The sequence below is a fragment of the Saprolegnia diclina genome (genome assembly GCF_000281045.1).
Source record: "Saprolegnia diclina VS20 unplaced genomic scaffold supercont1.14, whole genome shotgun sequence".
In the NCBI taxonomy this organism is placed as follows: domain Eukaryota; phylum Oomycota; class Saprolegniomycetes; order Saprolegniales; family Saprolegniaceae; genus Saprolegnia; species Saprolegnia diclina.
The window spans coordinates 317,553-335,646 of NW_008246081.1; the positions used below are offsets into that span (position 1 = coordinate 317,553).

An 18,094-nucleotide genomic window follows, 5' to 3' on the forward strand; every position below is an offset into this window, starting at 1 on the left:
ACTTGACCGACGTGTGGCAAGACATCACGATGAGCAGCGCCGAGGACAAGCCGCAGGCGACGACAGCCGCGCGCTTCGAGCCAACGCTGACGCTCGAGGGTCTTCGCGGGAGGATTGCCGCGTTTGCCGACGAGCGCGACTGGAACAAGGTACCATGAGCGCATTCCTCTGTCCTTTTCGTCATCTGGATGGTTCAGCACCACACGCCCCGCAACCTGCTCTTGGCCATGACGGGCGAAGTCGGTGAGCTCTGCGAGTGCTTCCAGTGGCGCGGTGACGATGGCCAACACCCGGATAGTACGTACACGCGCTTGGTCAATTGCTTGTACTCAGGCTCACTTTGTAGCGTGGACGGCCGCGGACCGCGAACACTTGGGTGAAGAGCTCAGCGACGTCTTGATCTACCTCATTCGCCTCGCCGGTAGGAGATCCTCAAGACGCCGCCTCTCATGTGTCCTATAGACCGGTGCAACGTCGACTTGCCAGCGGCTGCCCTCGACAAGATCAAGAAGAACGCCATCAAGTACCCTGCGGCGCAGGTCCAAGGCTCAGCGCTCAAGTACACGGCGTACGCGACCGACGCGCCTCGTAGCAACGCAGACAACTAAGACCTCGTAACGATACAGAGAGGCAGCTAGGTTAGTGGTGGTATGTACAGACTACGATTGGGCATCGACGCCGCCGCGCTGGACGTAGCGACGGAGCAGTGCGCAGCGCTTGGTCGTGTCGACGCTCTCGCTCTTGAGCGGCACTTGGTACGCCGTGTTGCCGCGAATCGGCTCGACGCGCACGTCGCCGAGGAGCTCGGGGCACTGGAGCGCGCCCTCGCCAATCTTGGCACAAACATCCATGAGGTCGTGCGCAATCGACGGCGAGACGACCGAGTCGTGGTGGTAGTCGGGGTGCGAGCACACAAAGCGGCGCATCCACGTGGCGGCCGTCGGGAGCTCGCCCGTCGCGCGCTTGGCAATGAGCGCGAGGTACTTGTCCAACAAGCGGCGCGTCGTGTCGTCGCAGTTGATATGGTCGAGGTACGCATTCACGAGCGGGATCAACCCCGGGTAGTAGCACCCTTTCCCGAGCATAATCTCGGCGATCGTCATCGTCTCAAAGCTCTCGGCGCCATGAATGCACTTGGCCGCATCGTCGACGCACGTCGCGCTGCACTGAATGTGGCAGCCCGCCTTGTGGCACTCGTCGACGTCGGGCGGCGCGAGGTGCCGGCGGAAGAAGAAGCTTTCTTCGGTCGCCGCGTTCACGCGGTGCGCAATCTCCATGTTGGCGTTGACCTTGGAGAGCGGGACGTACAGGTTCAGGTCAAAGGCCAAGATGACGCGCGAGACGAGCGCCATGAAGACGCTAAACGCCGCGTTCTCGAAGTCCGTGAGCTGGATCTCCATCGACCGAAACTCCGTGCGCCACCCAATGTGCGGCGAGGAAGCGCCGTCCTCGGCCGGCGGCGGCGGCGGCTTCCAGCGCACCGTCTGCCAGTTGGTCGACTGGATGTTCTCGAAATGGTCGGTCGCCGTCTTGTTGTCGAGGTGGAGGCGCTGCTCAAAGAGCACGAGCGGGTCGCGGATAAAGAGGTGGGCAATGTGCTTGGCGAGCACGTCGTCGACGCCGTTCGCGAGCAGCGTCTCGTACGACTCGGCGTCGAACGGAATCTCAACGTCGTTGTAGTGATCGAGGTTCGCGTGGCAGTCTTCGCCGTCCTTGTGGTTGCAAATGAACGCCGAGATGCCTTCGTAGCGTGACTTGGGCAAGCGCTTGACGCCGTCGCCGGCCATCTGCGTGTAGCTCGCGGGCGCCGTCTCTTGCGGCGCCACGCCGCGCTCCTGGGGCGTGCGGTCGTCGACCGAGGCCGCGATCGTCGCCCAGCGCACGTCCGTGTCGGCGAGACGGCCCTTGAGGATCGGCGTCGCGGCCGTGAGCGCGAGCATGATGGGCGAGAGCACGCCGAGGTGGTCGTACAAGTGGCGCGACTCGCCAATGTTCTTGGCCTGGAACGTCACCTGGAGACAGCACATGCCCATGCCAAACGCCATCGCGTCCATGTGGATGAAGCCCGGGTGCGGCTCGCATTGCTCCGAGAACGACGACTGGCGCCGCGTGAGCCGCTTAAACACAGGCTCGGGCGCGATCGCCACCTCAATGTCCGTGGCGCTCGCTGGGCTCCGCGACCCTTCCTTGAGCGGGCTCTTGATGCCCGACGTCGCGTCGCCGTACGTCGGTCGCGCGTGCTCGGCGACCCACGCGGCTTCGTCTTCGAGCATTTGCTTGGTATACACGTCCTTGAAGATCGGGACGCGAATGTCGACGTTCTCGGTGCGGCGCGTGCGGATGTTGGCCGTGAGCGTGCCAAAGCGCGGGTGCGGGTTGATGATGGTGTCGCTAATGTACAGCGAGTTGGCGATCTTGCCGCGCTTGACGACGGGCGGTGTGATGTAGTCGCCGACGCCAAGTAGTGGGAAGGCCGTGACGGTCGGTGCAATCTCGTTGGGCTTGAGCACTGAGAGAAGTCGCGCACGGCGAAGACGCATGCTTTGCTCAACGCGGCGAAGGTCCGACGTAAAGCCACCGTATGGCACCCGGGGCGTGGCTTCGACCATCCACGCGCCGTACTCAGGCACCCAGTTGCATTCCTCTTCGGCATGGTCCGCGCGATGGAAGCGCTCTTCCTTGTCCATGAGCTCGCGCAAGATCTCCGAGCCTCGCAGCGAGAGGCGCACCGTCTTCTCGTCGTGGTCCAGCTCAAAGATGCCATACTCGAGCTCGTCGCCCCACTTCAAGACGTCGCCGCGGATGTCCTTGACGCGGTGGTACGTCTCAAGGAACTGGAGGATGCCATTGCGGCGGACGTGCTTGAGCCACTGGAGCGCGTCGTCCCAGGGCAGCGGCGTGCCCACGACAAGCAACCCCATGCTTGGCTCTTCAATTTGTCGAATGACCAAGGATTGCCCCACGGCGACGATGACGAATCTTGCGCGAATCCTGGGATATGATTGGCTAAAAAGCCAACGCTTTTGGACCGCCAAAGAAACTTCTTCAGCATTTTATTAAATGATACGCTCTATACACGGTGTTTGTATCGAAACGGCTGGTGCATTTTATTGCATCGCGACCGTAACCACCGCTTGTGGATCGCAATGCAGTCGAGGCTTCGACTAACTACAATAAGAACGTAGGGCAGCTACTCGAGAGAAGCTGCGTTGTCACTGGATACTTTAGTGTGTTGTAGCTGCGGGTAGGCCAGCGCGATGACTCTGGCGACGACAGCTCCTGACCTGTCGCACTGCATCTCCCATTCAATGGTGTTCCTCGGCCGCTGAGGCAAACCGTATGACTGCATCTCACAATTTGACTCATACTGTGCCAGCAACTGTGGGACGAGCCCAATCGCAAGCTGCTCCCACATACACGTCCCCAGACGGGCAAGGTTGACACTTGGCGCTTGATGTTGAGACGCCGAGCAAGTCCTCGTCGCATTGACGTTATTTGCGTCGGCCGGCGATAGATGCTACAGTACGGCAGGGGGGAAGGTTCGGCGCGAATCCCACCGAAGCCGGCACGGTGGACCTCCGAAGTCCGCGAGTAGCCAAGCGAAGGCAACAAAGAGACTACTATTACATGGACACGCAGCAACACTTGGAAAATAAATCAGCAGTGGAGGTCGGGCGCGCGTAGCTCCCGGATGTGCGCAGTGCACATGCCCTTGGACTTTTGCAGCTTCTTGCAGTCGGCCACGATGCACAGCTTGTCTTGGCGGTGCACCTCGCAGTAGCCGCCGCCGCGGTCTGTGCGCGTGCAGTCTTTGACGTGGCAACTCCGGAAGCCGCCGTGCGTGGCGCAAAAGCTGCCGCGCTGCGCGCCTTTGGAGCAACCGACCGCCTCGCAGCGCCGCCCACCGCCGTGCGACCGACAGTAGCCACGGCCTTGACTGCTCTTCATGCACCCGTCTGCCTTGCAGCGCGATCCGCCGCCGTGCGCTTTGCAGAGGCCTTGTGACTGGGCAGCGTTTGTGCACGCCTCGTGCTTGCAGCGCTTCCCGCCCCCGTGTCCGATGCAGTAGTCTCCGTTCTGCGCGCCCTTGCCGCAGCCGGCCATGATGCACTTGCGACCGCCGCCGTGGGCCTTGCAGAGGCCTTTCGACCGAATGCGCTTGGTGCAATGCGGCACGCGGCAGAGCCCGCGGGTCGAAGTCCCCGGCGTCAACGGCAGGAGTTGCTTGGGCGCGAGGGACGGGCCCTTGAGCGGTGGCATACTCGCTCTCGTCTTCTCGAGTGGGCTAAAGCTCAGCGTCGGGCGGAGCATGGTCGACGAAGCGGGCGGCGTAAACGCCTGAAATGACGACGGCAACAGGGGTGGGCGCGTCTCGACCGAGTCGAGCGAGATCGAGAAGTGGCTCGGTGGCGCCATCACCGCGTCGTCCTTGAAGAGCGTCGTGAGGAAGAGGATCTCGTCGTTGCTGAAGAGAGTCGACTGCATCGAAAGTTTAGAAATGACGTGCACGCGTGCGCATCGACCACGAAACCTGCTGGCCGGAGAACGCAGATGCAGAATGCGTCGACCAAAGATGGAGCGACTGCCGTCGTGTGTGACCAGCTGGGGACGCAGAACCAAGTGTCCTTCGGTGCCGACACCCCAGCCATCATCACTATTAGTAGGAAGAGCAGAGACAACGCTGGATACGACCGTGGCCGACCGTTCGGGGAACGTGGTTTGCAGGCGCCCAAGGACACAGTGCGTGGAAGAAGCCACGAAGCTCGTGGCGGCGCCTTCTTCGTATGGCGTCGCGTCCAGCCAGATCCTGTCTCTCCGACTCTTAATCGCTCGACCGCTCGTCGGCGACACCGCGCGCCGAGCCGCAAGCTTCGAGTCGGCGCGTGCATCTCGTGCAAAGAAGAGACTGCATGACGCGCCGGAATTATCACACGCGATCCTCAGGATCAGAGTGTATGCGACGACCACGACGCGTACCATGGAGGAGAGTGCGCGTTGGCAAGTACTGCTCTCAGTTGAACCCAGAAGTAACCCTTCGATAGCACCCCTACAGCTAACCTACGTAGGCTTACATGAGCGACGCGTTAGTGCTTTTGCTGCAACTCTGAAGAGTTCCAGGGTTAGGCTCGTGTGACGCCACAGCCGGGCGGAGGTGACAACCGACAAGTGGAGCCAGCGGCACGGCAGGGATAGCGACGTCCGGAGGCGCTTGCACGAACGTCGCTTGATAGGTACATGCGAGAATCAACACCTCGCCAACGACGGCCGAGCGCACCTCGAACACGGGCGCGGGAGCCAGCCCGTCGCTCCAGCTGCCACGTTTGAAGCGTATCTTTTTTTTAAATATATTATTCCTTTTAAATAGCGTCAACCATACGGTTAAACCGAAAGCTGTGGGACCGGCTGGGCGGAGCGTCGGAAAAAAGATCGAGCGGCCGACAATGACCGCCACAGCCGTGCGCCACCTCAAGTCGCTCGTCGGCGGCCGGGCCATCGAGGGCCGCGGCGCCTTGCGCTCGCTCGTAGACGCGCGCTCGGGCGTCGCCATCACGCAGTATCACGAACTCGAAGCGAGCCAGGTGCATGAGGCCGTCGAAAGCTCGGCGGCCGCACAGCCCGCGTGGGCAAGCTTGGCGCCGGCCACGCGCTCCGACATTTTGCGGCGCGCCGCGCATCTCATCTCAGAACAGAGCGCCGAGATCCAGAAGCTCGAGAGTCTCGACACGGGCCGCGTCATTGCCGAAATGGAGGGCGACATTGCAAGCGCGGTGGACTGCCTCCAGCACTTTGCCGGGATTGCGCCGACGTTTGGCGGCCAAATGCTCGACGTGCAGTCGCCGAATTGGGGCTACACGCGGCGCGAGCCATTTGGCGTCACGGCGGGCATTGGTGCATGGAACTACCCGCTCCAGAGCGCTGTACACGACGAGAGGCACACCCATGCGCTCACAAGTGGATGTGCTGTAGGCGTGGAAGAGTGCGTCTGCCCTTGCGTTTGGTAATTCGATGATCTTCAAGCCATCCGAAGAGACACCACTGACTGCGCTTCGGCTTGCTCAAATCTACCTCGACGCAGGTGTTGCATCCTACGTTCTTGGGTCATCTGCTCCACGCGCGACCTCATAGGTGTGCCGCCGGGCGTCTTCAACGTCGTCCTCGGTGCTGGGAGCGTCGGTGCTGCACTCGTTGCCCACGAGGCCGTGCGCAAAGTGTCGTTCACCGGCTCGGCAGCGACGGGCAAGCGCGTGTACGCCGCCTGCGCCGAAGGGCTCAAGCCCGCGACGATGGAGCTCGGCGGCAAGTCGGCGCTCATCGTCTTCGCCGACGCCAACGTCCACGACGCCGTCTCGGGCGCCATGCTCGGCAACTGGTTTTCCAACGGCCAAGTGTGTTCGAACGGCACGCGCGTCTTTGTGCAGCGCGAGATCCTCGAGCCGTTTGTCGCTTGCCTCGTCGAGCGCACGATGCGGCTGCGTATCGGCGACAACCTCGACCCGACCAGCGACATTGGCCCGATGATCCATGCCGCCCACCTCGCAAAGGTCGAGAGCTACATCACGCAGGGCCAGCTCGAGGGCGCGACCTTGCTCTACGGTGGCACGCGCGTCGGCGACGCTGGCGGCAACTACATTTTGCCCGCCATCTTTACCAACTGCACGGACGAGATGCGCATCGTCCAGGAAGAGATTTTCGGGATGGTCTGCGCGATTTTGCCGTTCGACTCGGAAGACGAGGTCGTGACGCGCGCGAATGCGTCGCCGCTCGGCCTCGCAGCCGGCGTGTTCACCAACGACCTCCGCCGCGCGCACCGCACGATCGCCAGCCTCGCCGTCGGCACGTCGTGGATCAACACGTACAACATTGCGCCCGTCGAGCTGCCGTGGGGCGGCTACAAGCAGTCGGGCATTGGCCGCGAGAACGGCATCGCGGGGGCACACGCGTGGACGCAGCTCAAGTCGATCTACGTCGAGATGGACAAGGTGCCGTGCCCGTACGCCTAAGCTCTGCTCTCTGCTATGTGTGAAGAAGATTGTGTATTGCAGCATGGAGAGACTAGCCTTGGGCTTGGAACCACGGGTGCTGTGTCGCAGCGGCCGCCGAGATGCGCTTGGCCGGCACCTTGGTGAGCGCACTCGTCAGCAAGTCCTTGGCTACACCACAGATGAGTGAGTGGAACGCGTTGAAACTTGTGTACCGAGCGTCGAGATGGAGCCCCAGAAGGCGTCGCCGTCCCAGTCGATCTCGGCGTGGAGGGTCTTCTGGATAATGTCTTGTTTGGTCTTGCCAAAGTACGGGAGCTCGCCGCGGAGAAGGAGGTACATGATGACGCCGAGCGACCAAATGTCGGCCTCCTTCCCGTACCCGCTCTGCGCAAGCACTTCGGGCGCGCAGTAGCTCAGTGTCCCACACGGCATGGTCATGATCTCGTGCGGGTGCGCGAGCTTCGAGAGCCCGAAGTCCGCAATGCGCAAGTCCGTGAGGTTGTCGCCGCAGAGGATGTTTTCTACGCGATCCGTTTGAAAGTATCAACATGTCAAGTTGATACCGGGTTTGATGTCGCGGTGCGCGATGCCCATCTTGTGCAAATACGCAACGCTCTCAAAGAGCGGCCGCATGACCGCTTTGGTCTCCTGCACCAAAGACACCACCATGCGCAACATGCCAGGGAAGACCGTGCGTACCGCCTCCGAGTGCCGGACGCGCCCGACAATCTTGGTGAAAAGCTCGCCGCCCGTGAGGAGCTCGGTGACGATGTAGATGTTTTGCTTGCTCTCAAAGACGTCCTAGCACCGCGTCACACGGTGTATCATCGCAGACAACACTACGTACATAGAGGCGGATGATGTGCTTGTGCTTGACGAGCCGCAGAATCGCAATCTCGGTGCGCAAAAGCTCCTTCTCCTGCGCGCCCAGTTGCGTCTTGTCCATGATCTTGACAGCGCACTTGACGTTCTTGGTCTATCCACACGCCATCTTTTCATACACATCAACATCCTGAGAGAGATGTATGTACGCGATGTGTGGCTTCGAGGACCCGGGAGAAGCGGCCGTGGCCGAGTTCGCGCCCGAGCGCATAGTACTCGTCGATCGAAAGCTTGCACGTGGCTTGCTTGAGGCTGGCCACCCACGCGTGGCACTCGTCCTTGGAGCGGGCATAGAGGTACCGCTTCTCGGTCTCATCGCCAGTCTCCGTGCTCATTTCAATCTCGAAAAAGCCCTGCTTCTCCATCGCGCTGTTGGCTTTGGCCTCGACGTACCGACCGGAGATGAAGATGACGCCTTTGGGGCGCGTGTCGTCTTGGGCCCTAATCCTCGATGAGTAGGGTTTAAGGTTGCGCTATTCTTTATACAAAAAATAGTAGAGAAAGTTGCCCTTGAGGAGGTAGTAGCGTTTCTTCATTTGCTTCAAGCGCGTGCCCTTCTTCCAGAGACATCCTTGGTGCACGACCTCGAGTACGGACGGCCGCTTGATACGGAGCTTCCCGAGACTCTTGATCGCGACCTTGTCGACTTCGGCGATCGCCTACAGTCACACATACTGAGCGGTCGCGACGATTGCAGTATGTGGTATGACAGCCTCGATGGCCGCCACGACAGACGGCGTCGACGTTGACTTCTTGGCCTGCAAGAGCGTCAGCGATGAAGAAACCTGTCGTGAGGTACCTCGAGAAGCAGCGCTTTCGTGTCCCGTTGTGCAGTGCTGGCCATTGCTATCAATGCATCTCGCGACGAACGAAGCGCGTACCGTTTGAACGAGTAGAGCTTCTCGGTGCGGACGATGACGGACGATGATGAGTTGCGACGCGTCATGGGCGGGACCTCCTTGACCGGTGGCAGTGGCGAGATCCTATAAGGCCCGTGCATAGGCTTGTAATGCAGTCGTGTGTACTCGGCGTGCTTGCTGCCAGTGCTCTTCTCGCTCGTCTCGACCGGAAGAATGCTCATGAGAAACTAGAAATGCGTGTCCAGGCGTGGGCGAGGCAAGGTTGGCCGACCTCAGAGACGAGTGGCGAGTCGTTGCACCACTTGAGGAACTCGGGGAACGCCATCGAGTCGCCTTTTGCGTGCGCGGAGAATGCCTCGTCGACGAGCTTCTCGACCGAGTCCGTCTCGTGCGCCCCGAGCTCAAACGCCGTGTCCTACGTGGCATCATTCGGTCCTTCAACTCGCATCAAGCGACGTCGCACCGTGGCCACTTCGCTCGCGGGCACGTTCGGATCCATCGAGAAGCCGCGGAGGAAGCACATGGCCGACTGAGGAAACTGGTGGATCATGGTGATCATGTCGCGCTTGGAGATCGCGCCGCGCCTAAGCCATGTCCATTTCATGCTCGCCCATTGTAGAGGTACGGCGACGTACTCGGTCACATCGTAGAGATCAAAGATGAACTTGAGCTTCTCTTCACGCGAACCGCTACGGACGAGTGAGCGCATTCGAGGCAGCGTCGTCGCGGATGTACCGGCAGAGCACGGCGAGACCAGCGACGAGCTCGTAGAACGAGATGGCACCCGACGCATTCTTGTCAAAGACTGCAAACAGCCGCTCTAAGAGGCTTCGTGAGCCAGCGACCAAAGGCTAGGCGCACCGCCGAGGAGGCCTGGCAGCGGGAAGATCTTGAGAAAGCTCGCCTTGTTGACGCCCGTCTCGCTCGACGCGTGCGTGATGCCCCGGTACATTTCGCGCATCACATGGATCTCGGGCTCCGTGAAGCGCGTCAGCGCGCGCTTCTCGGCTTCCGTCACGCGGCCCGTCCCGTCCGTGAGGTCGGCGCTGCTGTTGGCGTTGCCCATCTTGTGGTTTTCGCGAATGGTCCAATTTACGGGCCGAAACCGGCGACTATAACCGGCATGGCGGCGTGGGATCTGCGCGGCCTCGGGACCAAGTACCCGTGGCTGACCGTCAACGAGACGACGCTCGCCGACTTTCGCGAGCCCTTTGACTGGAGTCGCGACGAAGAAGACGTCCGGTCCAAGCCGCGGACCAATGCAGCGCGCGAGGCCGGTCGCAAGATGGTCCTGGCGCACAGCCGCGACAAGGTCACAGACGCCGTCGTTCTCAAGGAACTGCCCACGCGCAATCGACCAAAAGCGGCGATCGACAGCCTCGACGCGATCGTGCACGAGACAAAGGCGCTCGTGGTTGCCAAGCCCTGGCAGGCGCCAGTGATCGCGCACACCCGCCAGAAACGACAGCCGCCGCCGACCACGACCATGTATGTCACACTAACGCCGAGCAAACGAAGGCCAATACCACACATATAGCAAGGCACCGCGAAAGGAAGCGCCGCGCTTGCCGACGACGCAGCGCCTGAACGCTGCGCGGCGGGTCGCCGAGGACGACGAGAGCCATCTGCGGGTAGATGCCCTTGCGTTGCGGCGCGCACTCATGTGATGGCTAGGCGCTGCTGGCGCAGCAGATCGAAGCGCAGCGCGCGACGCTGCCGCTCACGTTTCTCTTTGAGCGCAACATGACCGAGTACTGCAAAGCCAAAGGTGTCGCGACGATCATGGCCGTCTTCTCCAAGCTCCAGGTGCTGGGCGCAACGCAAAGCCTTCTCAGCGTCTCTGCGTGCTAGAACAAGTACCTCGACGAAGGTCTGCGACGCTGGAAGCACCACACGTAGGCCGTACCGACGAGAGAAGTTTGCACAACCTGCCGTAGAACCTCGCGGCGCGCCGCCGACACCAAGGCCAGAGTCCAAGCCCAGATGCAGGCGCGGGCCGTTCAGCTGTTTCAGCGCGTCGCGGGCGGCTGCTTGCTCGGGAACCTCCGCACCGCGTACACAAGGTCCTCCTTCACTGCGTAGTCGAAGTGTCACAGCGTCGGCGTAGGTGGGTCGACACGACGCATGCGCTCGTGGCTGCTCAGCGGAACCGCGCCGCCATCCGCATTCAAGTGCATGTCAAACGACGGCGGTGCGTCGATGACGCGACAGTCGCTGGCTCATGCTTATCACAGCGACATGGCCGTCCTCGCACAGCTCAAGCTCGCCCGCGATGCCCGCAAAGCGCGCAACACACAGCTCGTTTTGGACGTACGCCCCGCTTGTGGGTTGGCAAAGAGGACTCAAAACGCGGTAGCTCTTGCTGTTCGAAGCCACGGGCTACGCGCAATTGTGGATGATCCGCCGCCAAGCCACCGCGATCCGCGACCGACAGGCCATCGAAGCACAGCTCCACGCCGCATGCGCCGTCGCCATCCAGCGCCGGTACCGCGGCCACCGCGCGCGCCACTTTGTGCACGAGCTGCGCATCGCCCGCCACGAGGCCGAGCGCGCACGCGTCCAGGCCGAGCTCATGTACCTCGCCACCTTACGCGCCGCCGCCATTGTCATCCAGTGCGCCGTACGGGTCTTCCTGGCCAAGATTGCGCTCTACGACGCCCGCATGCGCGCACGCATTCGCAGCGAGAACGCTCTCCTCATCCAAGTACGTCCATGTACGACCACAGCGCGCTTAGCATTGCACGTGATTAGCGTGCGTGGCGCACGAGCAAAGGCCAGAAAGTGCTGGCAACGCGGTTCGCCAAGCGGCAGTTGACGCTCGCCGTAGCCTCGCTGTGCATCGCCGTCGCCTGACGACACTGTAGGAGCAAGCGGAGAGGGAACGCTACATGGCCAAGCAGCGGCTCTTGGCTGAGATTGAAGTGAGGCGGCAGGCGGCAGCCACCACGATCCAGCGTCGCGCGCGGGGTATCTTGGGCCGACGCCGTGCGCAGAGCCGGCGCTACGAGATCGCACTCGACGCAGCGGCGCGGCGGGTCCAAGCTTCGTGGCGCAAGTCCACAGGCCGGTACGACACCATATTTGTCACAATTATCTGACATTTTGTTTAGGTTTGCTCTGCATTTGCGGTTCTTGGCCCAGAAAGAGCGGCTCGCAGCCCGTCGCCTCGATGCTGCCGTCTGCATTCAATGCGCGTTTCGGTGCTTCTACGCCACGCAGCGCGTTCGTATCTTGCGCCGTGAGCGACAGGCGCGACTCGATGAAGCCGCGCGGCAAGTGGCGTGGGCGCGCAAGCAAGTCGAGAGTGCGCTGCGGATCCAGTGCCTCTACCGCGGCTACAAAGTGCGAGCAAAAGTCGCCGCTTGGCATGCGGCCGCCACGTCGATACAGTGCATGGTGCGACAACACTTTGCCCGTGCGGTACGACGTACTCGCGAGATCGAACTGCGTCAACTCCAAGCCCGGCAACACGCAGCGGCCGTCACGATCCAGCGGATCCAGCGGGGGCGCAAGGGACGGCGCCGCGCGAAAGCTGAAGCCGAGGCCCAGCGCCGTGCGGCCGAGCAGCGCCAGCAGTCGGCCAGTCGCATCCAAAGCCGGTACTGTCTTTACCATAGCGAAAGCGTTCTACAGGTGCGTAGGCTGCGTGGCAACCAGTCGCGAACGGCACTGCGGACGCTACACCGGGCGCAGCAAGTGGTGCTCGCGCAGCAGCGACGCACGACAAGCCGTGCGCCGTCGCCACTCGCAAAGCTTCTCAGCAGCTTGCCGCTCTCGGCGCTGACGTTGACTCACGTCGCCGCCATTGACGACGGCATTACAGCTGCAACGCTTGCGATGCAGCGCGAAGACCGCGCCGTGACGCGAATCCAGTGTCTCTACCGTGGCCGCAACGGGCGCTTCGCCTACCACCTCCTCCTTGAGGTCGGGCGTCGTTGCTCGAACCATTCTCACGGTGCGTAGGCTAAATACCGGCGGGACCTCTTGGAGGCAGCGAGCGCTACCCAGATCCAGCGTCGGGTTCGTGGTCGCATGGGCCGCGCTCTCGTTGCCAAGGTTCGAGCGCGCAAGCAGCACCACGTACGAGAAGCATAAGGAGAAGACAGAGGCGTCTCACCCAAAAATGACAGGAGACGGCGCTCGCGTACAAGCGGTCGCTGGCGGCGCGTGAAGCCAAAGAAAAGTGGCTCATGGACGTCGACATGGAGAAATTCCGCGCCCAAGTCGAGAAGGAGCGCGCGCTCGAACACGCGCTGCGCATCGCCCGCGCCGAAGCCGACCTCGCGCGCGTCCAAGCCGAAGCGCTTGAGCTCCAGAAGCGCATTGCCGACACCAACGTACGTGCTCTTGAAGCGACGTCATTGACGTTGAGCTAGAAACAACTGGCCGATGAGAAAGCGAGCGCGTGGGACGAAGTGACCGACAGCTACGGCTACGTCTACTACAGCAACCGACTCACAGGCGAGACGTCGTGGGAGATTCCTAGCCGAGCGGCCAAGAAGGCAAAAGTCGCAGACGGCGCACCGCCCAAGACCCCGGACGCGTGGGAAGAGCTGTACAACCCCAACACGGGCCAAATGTACTTCCACAACCGCGCGACAGGCGAGACAAAGTGGACACCGACGGACGACGCACCACCCGTTGGTGACGCGGCATCGATAGCCCCACCCAAGGAGCCCGAGCCTGCCTCGAGGCCGTCGACACCCGCCGCTCGCCTTGCCACGCCCAAGCCAGCTACCCCCAAGCCTGCCACACCGTCCGTACCGGAGGTTGCCAAGCGTCTCTGCTGGTGCTGCAAGAAGGCCAGCGCGGTGAAAGAGTGCGTGCACTGCCCCACCCCCAACGTCGCGTACTGTTCGTCGTGCTTCGCCAAGGAGCATCGAGCCGAGACCAAGCGCGCACACGACTTCAAGCCGCTTCTCGCTGACGGCACGCGCGAGGTATGAGCCGTCCATGGCTGCTGCTCGCTTACCATCGAGCGTAGCATGCAAAGTGCCAACACTGCGACGCCTTGGCCACGTACCATTGCCCAGCGTGCGACGCCGGCACCCGCTTCAGCTGCGACGATTGCTTTCAGCTGCGGCACGCGACGGCAGAAAGGCTCACGCACAAGCCGCTGCACTTTAGCTCCAGCGCGTCGCTGTGCTCGCACTGCGTAGCGAGCGAGCGCTGCGTCGCGCAGCGCATCTGCCACGACTGCCACGACAAATTTTGTCCCGACTGCGCCGCGGCGGTCCATGCCTCTGGGAAGAAGAAACTCCATCACATTGAGCTTCTCAATGTGCTCAAGGTGGACTTGGCGCCGCTCGAGACGTACTGCATCCGGTGCGACGTTGATGTCGCTGTCCGTTTCTGCAACCTCTGCGGCGACAACTTTTGTGTCGCGTGCTACGAGACGGAGCACGCAAGGGGGCGCAAGGCCGAACACACGTACATTCTCTGCAGCGACGCGGCGACGGCCGGGGACTGGGTCGAGATTTTCGACGAAAAGAGGGGCGGGCACCTCTACTACAACCTCGTGACCAAAGAAACAGTTGAGGCCAAGCCATCGGTGCTGCTGCTGGGACTCGAGCGCCACCGCGACGGCATCGCAGAGAGTCTTCGCGAGAAGAAGAAGAAGGAGGTCGAGCGCGAGAGTGAGCTTGTCGCACTCCGGGAGACCGTCAAGGCGCTTCAAGAAGAGAAGGAACTCGAGCGCCGGTACCGCGAACAGCAAGCGATCCTCGAAGACGACCCGGAACTGCTCACGACCAAGCCGAAAAAAGCGTGGTGGAAGTCCAAGGCGCAAGTCGAGAAGGAAAAGAAGGAGCGCGAAGACAAGGTCGTCATGGCCCTCCTCGTGACCAACCAGCGCAAAGCCAAGATGCACCAAGAGGCCATGGAGATGGGTTCGTCGACGTACGCGACCGCGATCCTCGACAGCGTCATTCAGCCCACGTAGAGCACTTGACTCAGTTTTGATCCACGTAGTTAGGCGTTTGTGTCGTACTATGAGCCGCCTCGCGTGAGGTAGCTATTATCAAGAGCATCGATTTTCCCTTGCGATCCAGTTGACGTGTCGAGATAAGGTAGGAATCCTGCTATACTATTCGAGTGATTTGATTCTGAGTGAAGTGACGGGTGTCACTTGAGCTTGGTGCGGCGGCAAATCAGAGCTACAGAGGGCCATGAGTCCACCGCCGAGAGCGCGGTAGCCTACGCGACGCCGTAGTTTGCGACGGCGGCTTGGTGGGCTTGGGTGGTGATACGACCTGTCGAGCATCCGAGCATTGACATTTGTGTCGGTGACGCTAAGAAGAACGTACCCGTATGACCTGACACGCACGCGTCGGCGGTGAAAACTCCTACGACAACCCGTGCTCCTCGAATAAGACGACATACAGTGACGTACCTGCACAATGTACTGCGGATGGCTGCGCTGTGGCTGCTTGCGGGTCACAGGAATCGGCTGCGTCTGTCGGTCTTGGATCTTGGTCTAGGAACAAAACTCAGCCATGGATCCAGGCACGCAGTCGTACTTCCTTGGGCTTCCACAGGGTTGTCGGAGAGGTGCCCACCGCCATCGACGGGTTGCAGGTGGCCTGTCTCGAGGTTGCTCGCTTTCCAGCACTGCTGGCGCACGACTGGGCCGTAGCGGGACGGGTTTCGCTACGAACCAGTAGGCGCCATGAGCTCGGTCTAAGCACATACCAATCTTTGGCGTTCGCGACAGGAGCGGTAATGGCTACACGTGTGTTGTACGTGTCGTTGGTAGTGTGTCAAAACGTACCTGGCATCTCGGCCGACCGCGCAGACGAAGGCCGACTGTCTTCATCCCGAGACGGGTGTCGTACCTTGACGCCTGGCATCGGCACGAGGCACTCGACCGAGTGCACTGCGTTCTCCGGTATTCGCTACAACCGCGACCTCGCACGTGCAATGGCAGAGAATGAGCCAACCATGTGCGTGTTTTCCTTGAAGCTCCGCCGCTCCGCGATACTTTGCACCGACATGGACGACCGGGCGCCGTCCTGCCAGCCCGTCGCCGGGTCGTGTTGCCGCGTCGGCTGGCGGCGCCGACTTGACGCGCGCGGCTCGCCAATGTCAGAGACATTGAATTCAATGAGCACGGCGTCGTCCGCGGGGTCGATGGCCTCTGGCGCCATCGTGCAGGACAGAGTACTAGGACGTTTTTTCTTCTTTGGGGCCGGCACTCGGTGCCGCTCGGGTGCTGGCTTGAGGGGCACTTCGTCTTCCGGTGGCGTCGCCGCTTCTCGTAGCAGTCGAAGAAGCGCCTGCCGCCGGCTGGCTTCGGCCAACCGGACGTCTGCGGGGCACTCGGGCTCGGGCACTTGCACGACCTGCGCTTCCTTGACGAGGCGCTTCTTGTTGGGACTCGAGGACTGCCTTCGAGGCGACGTCGCACTAGACGACCCAACCGAATGCGTCTCGATCACGTTCTATACACGCCACTTAGACCACGACGAACGGGGCGACGAGATTACGGCGGCGGGTGGTGCAGCAAACACGACGTCTCCTGGCTCGGTGTTGTGCTGACTGGCTGCCGTGCTCGCTCGCGATGGACTAGCCGCCCAAGATACATCCAGCGTCGAGCACCACAGTCGGTGTACCTCAGTGGCCCGTGCTTACTGGCGGTCATGGGTTTCATTGGCGTCATCTTGCGCGCCCATAGGTCCACGTCCTGCGGGCGACCTTCGTCGGCGTTGACGCCGCCATCGTAGAAAGCGCACTGATTCCGCCAAGCGAGCTCAATGACCGACGCCAGCTCAAGGACGACGCCGCCGATGCGCTGCGCCGTGTAGCTGAAGAGGCGGCGGTTTAAATAGTTGTCATACACGATCGCAGCGCCGGCCGTGACGATGGCAGCAACGGCGTCGGCAGCGGCGTCGTCGGCCATCTCGGTCGCCGTCACCAGCGTCGGCGGCTGCACGGGCGGCGGGTCCACCGGCGCCGGCGCCCGCGTCGAGGCCCTTTCGCCGTTTCGCATCGCGAAGTCGTCTTTGCCAGCGAGGGGTTTCGCATTTCCCACATATGCCACATGACACGCATGTGGGAAACCGACGTGGGATAGGTGGGATAAAAATTGGGCGAGCACTCTCGCTGGAGAGGCGCGGTCGGCGGCCGCATCGCACAAAAATATGAAGTCGCTCCAACTTAGCTCATCCAGAGAGGTTACTCTAGGAAGCATTTTGCGCTATGCCACGTCGGCGAATGCGGCGTACAGCCCGCGCAATTACCCTGGCAACTCAATATGGTACATGCCATATTTAGACACATATAACCAGAATTAGTCGCCTGTCGCGCAAGCGTGTCAAAACGCTGGTCGGCCCAAGGTAGACATGGCTTGAGACACCTGACGACACGCGGACCTTTCTTACGAGTCGATGCCATTATATAAGAGCGGCTGCGCTGTGGGCTCGCGAGAGATTTGCGCGACCGCAGCATGGCCCAGGCGAAGCCATCTGGTCGGGTGGCTAAATTTTTGGCTCTCTCGCACTCCAGCAATCTTCGACGCGATGCTCGAAGTGCCCGTGTGGATCCCGATTCTCGCGTTCGCCGTCGGCCTTGGCCTTGGCCTGCTCATCCCGCACCTCCAGAAGCCGTTCCAGCGCTTCTCGACCGTCAATGATATCCCGAAAGAGTTCTTTGAGCAAGAGCGCACGCTACGCGGCAAAGTCGTCTCGGTCACGGACGGCGACACGATTCGCGTCCGACACATGCCGTGGCTCGCCAAGTACACTCGCGGTCGCGGCCTCCTCGCACTCATATCTCTCGATGCTACTAGTGGCGATGGCGACTTTAAGGGCAAGCTCACCGAGACCACCTTGCAGCTGCGCGTCGCGGGCGTCGGTACATGTCCTGCATCCATCCGAGAGTGCACTCATCCTACCTGCCCAGATTGCCCGGAGACGGCCAAGTTTGGGCGCACCGGGCAGCCGTTTGGCGAAGAGGCCAAGGCGTGGCTAAAGGGCGAGCTGCAAGACCAAGTCGTGAGCTTCAAGCTGCTCATGAAGGACCAGTACAGCCGCGCAGGTGCGATGCCATCCACAGCGCCTTCTGACGATGACTATGTAGTTTGTATGGTCTACTACGGGTCGTGGGCGTCGCCGACGAATGTCTCGGAGGAGCTCCTGCGCCAAGGCTATGCCAACATTTACCGCCAGAGCGGTGCTGTCTACGGCGGTCTCCTTGAGACCTTTGAGGCGCTCGAGGCAGAGGCCCGCGAGAAGCGTGTCCATATCTGGAGCCTCGACAAGCGCGAGACGCCAGCACAGTACAAGGCCCGCAAGTAGACGAGTCATTTTGACACTTTCAGATTTCGATTCAAAACCTCTCGAAAAAATCACAAAATACAACAATCGCATAACC

At 61.5% G+C, this 18,094-nt stretch overlaps 8 protein-coding genes across 8 annotated transcripts; 4 read left to right on the forward strand and 4 right to left on the reverse strand.

The window, feature by feature from the left end:
• Position 1: 1 nt before the first annotated feature.
• Positions 2-785, forward strand: SDRG_05397 (hypothetical protein). Its single transcript, XM_008611111.1, has 4 exons — positions 2-149; positions 198-297; positions 347-421; positions 463-785. The coding sequence occupies exons 1-4, from the start codon at positions 30-32 to the stop codon at positions 606-608; spliced, it is 441 nt and encodes a 146-aa protein (XP_008609333.1). The 5' UTR covers positions 2-29; the 3' UTR covers positions 609-785.
• Positions 616-2,984, reverse strand: SDRG_05398 (hypothetical protein). The gene has a single exon (XM_008611112.1). It carries the CDS (start codon positions 2,919-2,921, stop codon positions 660-662), a length of 2,262 nt encoding a protein of 753 aa, XP_008609334.1. The 5' UTR covers positions 2,922-2,984; the 3' UTR covers positions 616-659.
• Positions 2,985-3,601: 617 nt separating this feature from the next.
• SDRG_05399 (hypothetical protein) lies at positions 3,602-4,534 on the reverse strand. The gene has a single exon (XM_008611113.1). It carries the CDS (start codon positions 4,483-4,485, stop codon positions 3,658-3,660), a length of 828 nt encoding a protein of 275 aa, XP_008609335.1. The 5' UTR covers positions 4,486-4,534; the 3' UTR covers positions 3,602-3,657.
• A 907-nt stretch (positions 4,535-5,441) lies between these two features.
• SDRG_05400 (betaine-aldehyde dehydrogenase) lies at positions 5,442-7,001 on the forward strand (the record flags this gene model as incomplete). The annotated part of the gene is made up of 3 exons (XM_008611114.1): positions 5,442-5,918; positions 5,968-6,076; positions 6,127-7,001. 3 exons carry the CDS (start codon positions 5,442-5,444, stop codon positions 6,999-7,001), a joined length of 1,461 nt encoding a protein of 486 aa, XP_008609336.1.
• A 16-nt stretch (positions 7,002-7,017) lies between these two features.
• Positions 7,018-9,804, reverse strand: SDRG_05401 (CAMK/CAMK1 protein kinase). Its single transcript, XM_008611115.1, has 16 exons — positions 9,587-9,804; positions 9,461-9,545; positions 9,361-9,414; positions 9,189-9,309; positions 8,997-9,140; positions 8,891-8,952; positions 8,747-8,848; positions 8,665-8,701; positions 8,576-8,623; positions 8,352-8,524; positions 8,015-8,306; positions 7,831-7,959; positions 7,683-7,784; positions 7,547-7,631; positions 7,196-7,504; positions 7,018-7,151 (listed from the first exon to the last, which is right to left on the reverse strand). Exons 1-16 carry the CDS (start codon positions 9,789-9,791, stop codon positions 7,054-7,056), a joined length of 2,046 nt encoding a protein of 681 aa, XP_008609337.1. The 5' UTR covers positions 9,792-9,804; the 3' UTR covers positions 7,018-7,053.
• An 18-nt stretch (positions 9,805-9,822) lies between these two features.
• On the forward strand, positions 9,823-14,793 carry SDRG_05402 (hypothetical protein). Its single transcript, XM_008611116.1, has 16 exons — positions 9,823-10,213; positions 10,263-10,356; positions 10,400-10,531; positions 10,577-10,620; positions 10,663-10,788; positions 10,833-10,916; positions 10,960-11,035; positions 11,082-11,429; positions 11,477-11,548; positions 11,590-11,792; positions 11,836-12,324; positions 12,367-12,649; positions 12,689-12,805; positions 12,856-13,062; positions 13,102-13,665; positions 13,710-14,793. Exons 1-16 carry the CDS (start codon positions 9,849-9,851, stop codon positions 14,664-14,666), a joined length of 4,161 nt encoding a protein of 1,386 aa, XP_008609338.1. The 5' UTR covers positions 9,823-9,848; the 3' UTR covers positions 14,667-14,793.
• SDRG_05403 (hypothetical protein) lies at positions 14,671-16,744 on the reverse strand. Its single transcript, XM_008611117.1, has 10 exons — positions 16,336-16,744; positions 16,210-16,288; positions 15,664-16,164; positions 15,495-15,618; positions 15,416-15,449; positions 15,244-15,373; positions 15,117-15,200; positions 15,031-15,069; positions 14,925-14,976; positions 14,671-14,880 (listed from the first exon to the last, which is right to left on the reverse strand). The coding sequence occupies exons 1-10, from the start codon at positions 16,710-16,712 to the stop codon at positions 14,849-14,851; spliced, it is 1,452 nt and encodes a 483-aa protein (XP_008609339.1). The 5' UTR covers positions 16,713-16,744; the 3' UTR covers positions 14,671-14,848.
• A 497-nt stretch (positions 16,745-17,241) lies between these two features.
• On the forward strand, positions 17,242-18,078 carry SDRG_05404 (hypothetical protein; the record flags this gene model as incomplete). Its single annotated transcript, XM_008611118.1, has 4 exons — positions 17,242-17,459; positions 17,511-17,575; positions 17,624-17,758; positions 17,801-18,078. The coding sequence occupies 4 exons, from the start codon at positions 17,242-17,244 to the stop codon at positions 18,016-18,018; spliced, it is 636 nt and encodes a 211-aa protein (XP_008609340.1). The 3' UTR covers positions 18,019-18,078.
• Between the last annotated feature and the right edge of the window lie 16 nt (positions 18,079-18,094).

Coding starts and splice junctions, on each gene's coding strand:
- SDRG_05397 (XM_008611111.1), top strand. CDS start 30: ATGAGCAGCGCCGAGGACAAGCCGCAGGCGACGACAGCCGCGCGCTTC. Junction 150..197: donor ACGAGCGCGACTGGAACAAG/GTACCATGAGCG, acceptor TGGATGGTTCAG/CACCACACGCCCCGCAACCT. Junction 298..346: donor CGATGGCCAACACCCGGATA/GTACGTACACGC, acceptor CTCACTTTGTAG/CGTGGACGGCCGCGGACCGC.
- SDRG_05399 (XM_008611113.1), bottom strand. CDS start 4,485: ATGCAGTCGACTCTCTTCAGCAACGACGAGATCCTCTTCCTCACGACG.
- SDRG_05403 (XM_008611117.1), bottom strand. CDS start 16,712: ATGCGAAACGGCGAAAGGGCCTCGACGCGGGCGCCGGCGCCGGTGGAC. Junction 16,289..16,335: donor AGTAAGCACGGGCCACTGAG/GTACACCGACTG, acceptor TTGGGCGGCTAG/TCCATCGCGAGCGAGCACGG. Junction 14,977..15,030: donor GTGCGTGTCAGGTCATACGG/GTACGTTCTTCT, acceptor GATGCTCGACAG/GTCGTATCACCACCCAAGCC.
- SDRG_05402 (XM_008611116.1), top strand. CDS start 9,849: ATGGCGGCGTGGGATCTGCGCGGCCTCGGGACCAAGTACCCGTGGCTG. Junction 12,806..12,855: donor GAGCGCGCAAGCAGCACCAC/GTACGAGAAGCA, acceptor CAAAAATGACAG/GAGACGGCGCTCGCGTACAA. Junction 13,063..13,101: donor AGCGCATTGCCGACACCAAC/GTACGTGCTCTT, acceptor ACGTTGAGCTAG/AAACAACTGGCCGATGAGAA.
- SDRG_05401 (XM_008611115.1), bottom strand. CDS start 9,791: ATGGGCAACGCCAACAGCAGCGCCGACCTCACGGACGGGACGGGCCGC. Junction 9,415..9,460: donor GGTCTCGCCGTGCTCTGCCG/GTACATCCGCGA, acceptor ACTCGTCCGTAG/CGGTTCGCGTGAAGAGAAGC. Junction 7,632..7,682: donor GCGTCCGGCACTCGGAGGCG/GTACGCACGGTC, acceptor TCTTTGGTGCAG/GAGACCAAAGCGGTCATGCG.
- SDRG_05398 (XM_008611112.1), bottom strand. CDS start 2,921: ATGGGGTTGCTTGTCGTGGGCACGCCGCTGCCCTGGGACGACGCGCTC.